Here is an 11,593-nt window from a genome sequence, read left to right as displayed (position 1 = left end):
TGTTTTGACACCCCCAGCTTCAGAACCAAGAAATGCAAAGATGATTTACAAAAATAAAGTTATTCAGCCATTTGAGAACGTGAAAAAGGTGCAGTTCTAAAAACGCATGAAGGCTCGTGTTGGAGGTCAGGCGAGCGGAATGGCTCCTCTCTAATTGGCTGAACCAAAACCCTGCCTTGCAGCAACCCTAAACAGTGTGTTATTAGGCCCAGCTTTATTGCAGACCAGCTCACTCAACTGTACTATAGATACAGCCCAAAGGGAAAGCAGGGCAGCAGCTGCTAGAAAGCTGAGGCATCAGGCCAACTTTCAGAAGAGAATCTCAAGTATTTAAAAGGTCAAGTAACTGGTTTGTTTCCCTCTTTACATAGCCTTTTTTGTTGTTTTATTGAGAGAATATTTGGGCGGGGGGGGGGGGAATATGCTGCTGTTTTTATAGTGTAGCACAATTGGCAAACCCTCACTTTAGAAAAGTGTAGGTTGCAGCATGCATGACTAACGATTAATGATGCTCATTAAAAATGAAGTTCTGGTGAAATTCATTAATGCTTGGCTCGAGTCTTGCTAACAGTTACGCAACATTAAGAGCAAGGCAATTACAGATCTTGGCAGCAACTTGTTGAGAGATAAAAGAATACCTTTTCCTGTTAACTCAATGTAGAACATGCTGTATTGCAAAAATACGCTGGGCTGGAAAGCGACTGGACCAACGAGACACACTCACTGCAGCTCCATTGCCACCTGTGGGTTGGTGCTGGAGTTTGCTCTCTGAAATGCCATCAGCTTCCATGGCAAGGAGAAATAAGGCTCTTACAGAAAATAGCTGGTTTAAAATAAGGGCTGGTTAGAAACCAAACTATTTAGAGTGAGAGATAACTATGTCCTTCTCCCGCCCTGTTTCAAGTGCTTAAATATTATGGGGGGGTGGCCTAACATTTGAGCGCTTTGTGAAAAAATAAGTGTGTAGCAATTTTCATCCCAAAGGATTCAAAAACAGACAAGAATTTTTATTTGCATAGCACCAGAGAAAGCTTCTGCTGGGACAAAGGGCAGGCCGATGGAGAATGCAACAGACTCAGGAGCCAAGGAGGAGAAATCCCGGTAAAAAACTTAGGTGTAATCCCTTTCTTTTATTAAGAATTCCATTGTTCGTACACAGCGGGAAGGATATAGTTGATTATGGTCTCATCCAAAAGACCTATAAAAGAGCTGCATGGAAAATGGGGTCCATGCTTACTGCCTCAGTGCCAGTTTACAACTAAAAAGATTTCTCTCCCTAAATGCCAGTGCTACAAAGCCAAGCCGTGGGGAATGTTTTAAGAGTTCCTACTTCATCCCCAGTAATAGATATTGATTCTGAAATGAAATCTTAGTTAATAAGTCTGCCGATGCACAAACCAAACAGATTCCAACTCACTCTACCGTAGCTGCACTGATCCTGCTGTGCTAACAGGAGTTAAACGGTACGTCAGCTTATTTGTCACTCAAATAGATGGCTCTGAATACAATTAGGGAGCAGTTCTGCCAAATAGCAAATTAGGTTTTTTTTATTTTTAGCCATAGCTGCACAACTTTTTGTAAATATACTAGATTTTATATTCAAAATTTAAATAGACTATGTCCCTCTGCTTTCTCCCTCAAAAACAGAACAAAAAACCAAGCATCATCCTCTCAAGGAAAATCCTTAGTTACAGAAATCTTTTGACATTGTGCCCTATTCATATCCCTTTATCACGCAGGTCACAGCAGTTACCTACTGAACTGCCCTCACACTGTACCTTTCTCAAGGTACCACCCACAACTTTTGGCTCATTAAGGGCTCCTGCATTTTGTGTGCACTTAAGGCAAGACTAGTTTGGGGAAAGCCTGCTCTGCAGAAGTGGGCCCTCATTCTAGCAGATTTTCAGAGCTTCCTCTGATCCACAATGATAACTTCCTTTTAGTAAAATCATGAAAGTCAATAGAAGACAAGGCACAACTGAAGGTCAGGGGGAAGGGATAGCTCAGTGGTTTGAGCATTGGCCTGCTAAACCCAGGGATGTGAGTTCAGTCCTTGAGGGGGGCCATTTGGGGATCTGGGGCAAAAATCAGACATCGGTCCTGCTTTGAGCAGGGGGTTGGACTAGATGACCTCCTGAGGTCCCTTCCAACCCTGATATTCTATGATTACAGAAAGCCATGAGGATTCCAGAAGAGAGAAAAAATATCAGCCCTTTCATGTGTAGATTTAACTCAAGCACTTAAGTTTATTAAACACAACAAACTAAACTAAATAGTTTATACTATTTCAAATAAAATGTTCAGAGTTAAAGTTACCCACTAGGTAACTGCAATATCACTACATCTGCAGCAAAGAACTGCAGGTAGCAAATGGTTTGTTCAGGTCAATAAAGGCCCAAGTGAAGCCGACAGAATTAAATGGTTTTAGATGATCAACTGTGAGTACTTATTACCATGAGCATTATTAATTATTGTAAAAGAGGAGGGAAAATTCATTGTCAGAGGAGAACAGTTAGGCAGCGCTCCTTTATTGTATTTCTGTCACTGATTTGCAAAGTGAGTTTCAGTATGTTGAACAATTCTCTCTGCATGTTAAGCCCATTGTACAATGGGTACAATTGAAACTGTAGCATTCACTAGTGTGAACATGCTACCACTACTCTCCTAGTTCAAAGAAATATTCTGACAGTTAATGTTCTCTCTGAGAGCAGATGAAGGGCAAAAAGAATACAACAAAATATACATTTAAATTACGTTTAGTGTCCATTGTAAGGTCACTGCACAAGGCTCAAATACTGGACTTTGCATTTGCATTCATGTTTTTTCTATCTCCCCCTATATATGGGAAGGGTCAGACATTATTTCAAATGTATATGCATGTAATCGGGGGTGTGTGGGGGGGAAATGTTACCCTCTTCAATCTTATTCTAAATATATATCCCATTGACAGCAGTTGGCATTGCATGCACAACACAGAGAGCAGAATTTGGCTCAAGGAATATTCCCCCCCAACCCCATATGCTCATTGCAGACAGTTTGATATAAATAATTTGGCCACAACTAACAAAATCATGCCCCCTTTTTAGGATGGAACAATGGCAGGGTGTTATTTGGTGTGGGAGGGGATGCCTCTCCAGTAAGATGTTGTCAAGCTGCATTTTAACACGTCAACTGCTATTAGAGCCTCGGAACACAAAGGGCCAAGATTGTGTCATCAGTTTGGGCAATAATCCCTACAGATATCAAAGGGGATTCCTCCTTAATGTCACACCGGTCTGATTTTTTTTGTGATAATCCAGCCCTAAATATGCATAGTAAAATCCACAGCATGTTTCTTGGAAGGTAGTTAACTATTGTATGTGCACTAGTCATTTGCTTGACTGCTATTAGCGCAGTGGGAGTCATACCTTCTCCACTCCCTCCCCCTTTTAAAACATGTACTGGTTAATGGCCCTAGCAATGTTTAATTTGTAAAATAGAAATGTTAATAGGCTTATAGTTTTTGTAAGCCAAGTACCAGCCCCAGGGAATTTTTATTTCCAGATGAGTCATGAACACCTGGAAATGGGTGTTTATAATAGAAATATGTAGCCTCGACAATAGTTAAAGATAGCAGCATGCGGTAGCTCAAGTGAGAAACAAAATCAAAATATATGCTAATAATGCAGTTAGAAACCAGCTTTATTGTTACAACCAGTTTTAAATTATTTACACAATATAAATCTTTGAAAGATACATTCCTTCATTTAATCAATGGTAGAAGGCCTTTATTATAACATAGCTCCAATGTTTCGTTCAAAAGAAACACTGTTCATTCCAGTGAAAGCTGATGAATGAACAGAACATATGTTAACTCTATGACATAGAAATGATTTTTTTAAAGATTGGGACCATTTTATTCACAGGACATATGACTTAACAGAAACATAAAAATGAGAAAACAATGAAAAAATGTTGTGGAACAATGGAACGACATTGGAAAGTATTCCTATTATCCCATAGTCCTATCTTTACAAGTGTTACAGGGCTTTGGATAGCTGGCTAATACAAATTTGTGAACCAACAAATCTACTTCAAGTTATATTTGTTTAAGATACTGATACATTCTCAATGCTGAGACTAATCAAAGCTCTTATGTACAACACTGCGTTACACTACCACAGACTGTATCTGAGATACACAAATGAAAGAAGGGTCACTGCAACAACAACAAATAAAAAAACCTCCACACACTTCTGACTGAAGATTTCATAGCTACGATCAGGAGAAGTAAACAGCTAAAATTATAACAAAGATTAGAATTTTTGTTTTCCAGTTTATTTTGTGCATTTGATAACATTGTGTTTGGCAATTTACACTATTTCCCCCTATAAGTCACTTTCACATTGTGGTTTGTGTGCATTTCTTCCCAGTTATGTGAAAAAATATATATACATATAAAGATAAGTGATTTTAAAACAAAAATGGTCAGGGGCATTACATGAAGCTACAACTCCTATCACTTTGCAAACATTAAGTTAATGCTCACAACATCCGTGGGAGACATGTAAATTATTCTCCACTTCTACAAGTTGAGGACACTGAGGCAGAAAAGCTAAACAGCTTTCAAAGGCCACAAAGGGAATCAGTATCAACTCCTGAATTAGGTGGTATTCATGGCTCTCAGTCCTGTGCTCAGACCATTCCTCTGACACTACAGGACCGTTTCAATCAACTTTTCTCGACAGTGAATGAAGCAGTGATCATTAAAGCATCTGAAGGAAGAGTATCTTCTAGACTACTCAGCATTTTAAAGAATCAAATATTTCATATTATGCAAACTAGCCAATTGTGCACAGACAAAAATACAGTACAATACAGTTTTAGAAGATTCCCTCTGCTACGGTAACTAGGAAACTGACAAACTACACAAACAGCTCATTTGGTAAAGCCACTTGAAGTCAGACAATGAAATTTCCAGGGTCTCATCACATCACTAGAGCAGCACCACGCAACTGACACGTGAAAGCAATCTGCACATTTTCTTTTCCATTCCAGAGGTCTGTAGGCCACAAAGTTAGTCATGTACCCTCCGGACTTGTGCGGTTCTACCACCTCGGAGAGCCCCCCTCACTCGAGCGGTTCAGTTGGCAAAAGGAACACCTACATGGCACAAGAACACGGTCAGCCTTTTGTCATCTCCCTCATAACCAACAAATAGCAAAGAGCCTTCAATCCACAGTAGCAAATGTATAAAAAAAATCAGCTATGATAATGCACAACATCAGCACTAGAATCTCTGGAAATAGGATCCAACTCTTACTGTTCAGTAACTGTAATTACATCCTGCACGGTGTGACAAATGGCATAGGACTAGGTGCTACCTTTACCAGTTTAGTACCTGCACATTTTTTCAGAGGAGCCTTTTCAAAGGGCATCTAAGAACATAGTAATCAAAATACAAAACATTAAAACCCACTGAAGAACCAGCCAACTCAAATTCACAGCCAGTTAGGATGCAGCCAACCCTCCCGATAGCCTTCAAAACAAGCCCCCCCGCCTCCCGCAACAAAAGGAATTGCATTCCAACTGGTACAAAGAACGAAGGTTTATCAGGAAATTGCTGCTGTATTTCGTGACTATGTCTATTTAAAAAAACAAAACAAAAAAAACCAAAACCTTTTGGTGGGAAGGAAATAAGGGTATACTTTAACTTTTCTTAACCACCAACTAACTGCCTTTTTAAAGAAATCCAGGCTTCATCATGCTGGAATGAGCTCCCTTTTCTTTATAATCTGATCCAGTCAGTAAACTGCCTAAGTATAAGGAGGTCAAAAACCAGAAATCTAAACATGTGCTTTAATTGGATGTATTCCCTTCCCCTCCAATATTGACCTTTTGACACTTAGGCCTTTGGGATCTAATTACCATCAAACAGCGCCATTGGAGATCCTAGGCAATATTAACATATATACCTTTTCAGAGTGTGTGTGTCTTTTGTCTGGTATATTTCTATTAGATAGACTTGCACCAAGAGCTATTTGTGAACTTGACAACCAAAATATTTGAATACTCCTACCCTCCATATTTTGTGTACCAACGTTTTCCAGCAAATCTATTACAAACAGCAGTGGCAAGAGGCTCAAAGCTCTTCTGTTTTCACTGTAGATAGCTAAAGAACTTCGTTTAAAAATAAGGTAGACGGAAATTACTGTCTGTAACAAGATGTTCAGCTGGTGTACAAAACTTAACGCTTCACTTCTGAGGTTAATTCCCTAATCTCCAGGGGACTTCCTAAACCAGGAACTGAATATGATACGAAGTCTTTATTTCTTGTATGGTGGATACAGTGGCCCTTAACTATTTGAATAGGCTAAATTTGATGGGAATAGGAAATGGGAAATTTGATGGGAAATTTTCTGGCTTCCAAACAGCGAAAGGATACTGCATCAAGAAAAAAGGAATTAATGTCCAAGGGAATTCAGTTAATATATTACAGTAAGCACTCAAAGGGCACGAAGATACCTGTAGGTTGCCATAACTTCCCTTCAAAGTTGAAATACTGGCATCAACAGTTGATTATTTTATTAAAAGCGGTACCAAGTCTGCTTCAAACTATTGCTTTTGTTCAACTCGCATGCAAGACATCAATAAACGGTTTAATTTTACTACAAGTCCAGGGAAGGCAGCTTTTACACTGAGAGAGGAAGTGGTGTACTAGTCCTCTATTTTACCTATCCAGGCTTGGAAAGGATTTGGTGGAAGAATGTACCCAGCGGACACCAGTTTCCATAAATACGAGTGGGCTACTAGTTAGTTGGTACCTTAGCTACTGTAGCATTCTGGAAACTGATAGCCAGAAGTATATTAATTATTTGGCCTTTTATTATACCATACACAGCTGCACAACAGTAATTAATCCTCCTATCATTAGACAGCTCATGTACATGGGAAACTTCTAACTTAGGAATTTGTCTATGTGTTCCGTTAAACTTCTGTCACCACAGGAACAACAATACGACTTAAAGAAGCGTACTTAAAACTTCCACGTGTGTTCAGCAGATATTACTGGCTGCCAATGACACACGTGATGTATGACAACATTTAAGATGTGAGTATCAGATTTAAGTTTCCCTATCTTGAAAGACAATAAATTTACCACTAATTAGCATTTTTAATTTGTCCTGTTACTAGAATAGCTCTTCCCCCCACCTAAGCGTATTACTATTCATTTATCCCCAAAAGCAAAGGAACATAAAAACACATGGAAAGCAGACAACGGCAGCAGTAGACTATAATGGATACCTTATTAACATGAAACATAAATATGCTCCATTAAAGGTAATGTATGTGATTATCTCACAACACAGATTCCTTGAATATGGTCAATTTAACAAAAAAGTCAGCACACACAAAGTTGGATTTTTTCTTTACATCAAAATTTCTACAAAATAGGAGAGAGTACAATGCAATACACAAGTCCATAAATGCAAGATACGGTACAATTCACATTAATTTACAAATGGTTATTTACACTGTTGTATATACATATCCAGTCAGACCGGGTTAATGTGAGTCAGTTTGACAATTCCTTTTTCAAATGCAGAAGAACGCTACATGAATGAGTTTAAAATTACATGACACTGGTTATTATTTAAAAAGCTTTGATGCTTAAGTGTCTTATTAAATCAGACATGGATTAACCTGGTCTGATTGTAGAAATGTGTCAGAAGAAAAAATTTCGCACAATTCTGCTTTACAAAAGCAACCAGGCCACTATGGTCTATTGACTGATGCTGCACATGCATGAATGCCATTGCTAACAACCTTCTTTATATTTACAATATAGGTTTAACTATACAGTAAAAGTTATTAAGTTTGGCATTCAAGCCTTTAGCTAAAAAGAAAGGCAAGAGAGTATCTTCTTGGCAACGCAAAGCCAGGATGGATGTTTCTAGAGCTCAGAGACATTTTCCTTCTTTTCAGGTAGCCTAAAATTACTAAGAATGAGGAAATGAATTTTAACGAAATGGGAGTTCCTTATTTTGAGGCGTCACTAGTTCACCCATGTTCAGGCGGTACGGTATCTGCAGTGACAAACCCAAGTTTGAATCCTGCAGTGCCATCCCAAGTTCCCCTTGAACATGTTTGCAGAATACCCTCTATAGGAGAGGAAATTCTGAGCAGTTCTGGATAAAACTGTTGAGGTATGAGACTCCAGGTGACTGGCATTTCATTTTGGAAAAAGTAACTACTTCCTAATAACATCTCTCACGAACAACCTGATCTAAGAATTTGAAGTTTGTTGCATATGCTGGTCTTAAATGGAAGCCACTGCACAGCCATGTTTTCTAAAATGGATTTTAATACGCAATATGAAAATGCAGGTCTCTACTATACTGCAAAGTCTCCTATTATAACTCTGTGATAAGTCTCGTGCTTCCTAAAAATGGCTCAGGCAAAGATTACTGTATTTATAATATCTTTGCCTCAAAGTGTTTTTGAGGTCTGTGAAAGGAGTTCCGTGGAATTTGGCAGCTCAACATGACTGAGGCTGACATCCAGTCACAAAAAGCTTACGTTCTAAAGGAGTAACCTGTTCCCCTGCAGAGATTGTTACCTGCACTGTGTGAACAAACATCTCCTTTAAAAAATGACAGTACAATTCCAAACTGAAACAGTACCAGCATAGGAAGAGCTACTAGGGCAGGGAGACAATGGGATTTATAAACTGCAAAGGAGACACCCTAGCTCTGCCCTCTCCCCCTTGCAGAAAGAGTGATCTGCAGTGTCACCCTCTTTTGGCCTGAATGGTTAGCCAATTTTCAAGTTCTAGCAGGCTGTTTCCATTAGGAGGCGAGAGTGATAATGTAATCAGGTATTTCTTTGATGCCATCCTGTTTGTACATTCTTTGTATAGTCCTGCTTCCCACAGTAGGAATCAAACAACAGCTGTTTCTTTGCTCACGGAGTTAACAAGCCTCTTTCAGCCAGCACTTTACTCCAGAAGCTTTCATTCAGCTGTTTTCTCTGGGTCAAATTACCAGGGCTTCTTTGGACCTTGTGGTTCTCTCATCAGAGAGTATGGGACACTACTCTTGAGTAGCCAAAGAGTTTGAAAAGAATTAGGACTAACAAGAGCTGGACTGTACTTCAGAATAAACAGACACTGCTGTATATATTTTAAAACAGTTCTCTTTGGGATAGTTAGAAAGGGGGATCTGGTAAGTGTTCCAATTTACCATGTTAAAAATAAAAGCTAACTCCCACATTCTCACTCTCAAATATGTATGTGTTATCAACGCCAGAAATGAAGTTGTCACTTTACTCTATCAGGAAAGGGATGGTTGTTGTTTTGATCTTGAAATAGGTTTTTTCAGGATCCAACACTGGTACTCACACTAAGTAGCACCTTACTCCAAGAGATGTCTTGCCGAAATTAAAGGGACAACTTATGGACCAAGGTACTACTTAATGTGGGTAAGTGTGGAAGAATATTCCTCTTAGCGAGGAGAGAACTTTTCAGGTACAAAGATTAAAAAGCTGTTCACTGTCTGTCACTTTCATGAGCTCTAGCAACATCCTTGATAATGCTACAGAAGGACATGCAATTTCAGTTGGTCAGTTTTATTTAGACTATGAAGAGAATCTGTCCAATTTAATAAACTACTTTAGTAAGGTGCTAAATAAGACTTACCCACTTTCAAAGTTTTTTTTATGAAAAGTTTATCCATTTATATTAAAATTTTAAGAATGTGATTGTAAGAAATCCACGGTTGGAACCACCAGGGGATGAATACAAACTAGTTTTAAGGAATAAAACTTGCTTTTGTAAAATAACAGACCACCATTTAAAATGGTGTATAAGGTGAAAGTTTTTCATCCATGTCATTGCGTTAAGCATCCTGAAACAAGCTATGCTTTTGTAAAGCCCATCTGCATTTGACAATATGCTACAGAGCAATTGTGAATAGATATCCTTGCCGAGTTTGCAGCAGGCTCCCCATAAAATCTACTCCTAAGGTGAGTGTGTGTTTGCACATACTGTATGTGCATACATGCAGACTTTGTACGTGTGGGCACTTCAGTGACCAAAGTGCAAAGGTTTTTCAGAGTAATCATCAGAATTGATTGACTGCTCAACGACAGCAACTTCCAAGATTTAAAGCATCATCCCCAACTTCTCTCAACATACAGTCACAAAGTAAACATTTTCTTTTCAATTCACATTTTGTACTTCAAACCATTCTTGGTATAATAGCTTTTTAAAAAACACTGAGGATGATCAAAGCCCCACTGTTCAAATCTCACACATTTCAAGAACATTCTTTGAACCTGAGACTTTGGGCTACTAATATTTTTGCTATCAGTACAGGAAGAAAGCCAGAAAATGTAACAGAATCTATAACTACTGGACCTAAGTATTTAAAGACAAGAATCCAAGCTGGAAAGATGAGGAAAGAAGGAAAAAAGGTTTAAAAATCTATGTATCCTTTAACTGAAGTGGTATTGTTTTGCTCCCAAGAGCAACAGGATTTCATGTTCACTGTTTTAAACTCAATAGTCTATCCTGTTGCAGTAATATATATATAGTTCAGAACATAGAAGAGTTAAAAAAAAATTGAAGATTTATTCCCTTCCATAAGGAATTTCTTGAGATTTTGGAATAGTGGTCTTTAAAATAAATGGAAAAATTTAACAAACAAGAAACTCTCCCATACAAGTTAAGGTTGATACATTTCCTGTCAGATACTATACACATTCCTAAATAATCAGGTGGCCATAAAGCCTTCAGATTTCTATTATGTAATAGTAGCAGAAGGAAAGTCAAAATGCTGATATTTAACCCTAATAAGTAGATAGGCCTTGTTATAAAATGTAAAGTACTGTGATGTGGAAAATTGCTTTTATCCTCATTTTCCATCCCTCAATTACTCGGTACCAGTGATTGGCATTTCAAGAGTAAATTACCACTATTCATGGTTTGGGTTTTTTTGTATACAGTTAAAGATTAAGATTCTCTACTGACCATGTACAGTCTTTATATAAGTTAATGTCACTTTAATAAAATAAGTTGTGAAAAAACAAATCCTTTGGAATAGTTTCATTGCCTGCACTCAACCTTTACAGAAACTGATGAAAGCAGCAATGGAATCATGTTAAACTCATAATAAATAAATCACATACAACATATGTTAAATTACTTAAGTAAGGATTAAATTGCCATCTCTACAGCCTTAAAGATTTAGCAAGTTTCTAATCCATTCTATATCAACAGTAGGTATGCTCTTCTTATTAGATTTAACATTAAGACTTGTTTAGAGGCATCATTTGTAAAGCAAAACAACCAAGTGAACATTACAGAAATTAAACAAAATGTTTAGCTTTTTCAGTATCTGTTCTCAGAAAGGATTCTAAGGATCGCTTATCCACTTGAGGATCACTGAAGTTCTTCGTTACTCGGGAAGCTTTAATGCTGTGACCTCTGGCTTCATTTTGAAATACTGGTTAAAACGAACAATTGCGTACCTATTAAAAGGATAGAATTGAAACAAAAGTTACAAAGAGCTGAGAATTCCTTAGGAGTCTGATCATGTTTATGGCAAGAATCTTG

At 38.0% G+C, this 11,593-nt stretch overlaps 1 protein-coding gene across 1 annotated transcript in view; it reads right to left on the bottom strand.

The window, feature by feature from the left end:
- Nucleotides 1-3,663: 3,663 nt before the first annotated feature.
- ETNK1 (ethanolamine kinase 1) overlaps nucleotides 3,664-11,593 on the bottom strand; it is a 58,981-nt gene continuing 51,051 nt past the window's right edge. Inside the window, exon 8 of the mRNA XM_037915791.2 lies at nucleotides 3,664-11,508. Coding sequence (XP_037771719.1) covers nucleotides 11,436-11,508 — 73 coding nt within the window. The 3' untranslated portion in view covers nucleotides 3,664-11,435. The remainder of the gene's footprint in view (nucleotides 11,509-11,593) is intronic.

Source organism: Chelonia mydas, chromosome 1, assembly GCF_015237465.2.
Source record: "Chelonia mydas isolate rCheMyd1 chromosome 1, rCheMyd1.pri.v2, whole genome shotgun sequence".
NCBI classification, from domain to species: domain Eukaryota; kingdom Metazoa; phylum Chordata; order Testudines; family Cheloniidae; genus Chelonia; species Chelonia mydas.
The sequence above is the reverse complement of the archived record's forward strand: the minus strand, read 5'-3'. Positions and strand labels throughout refer to the sequence as shown.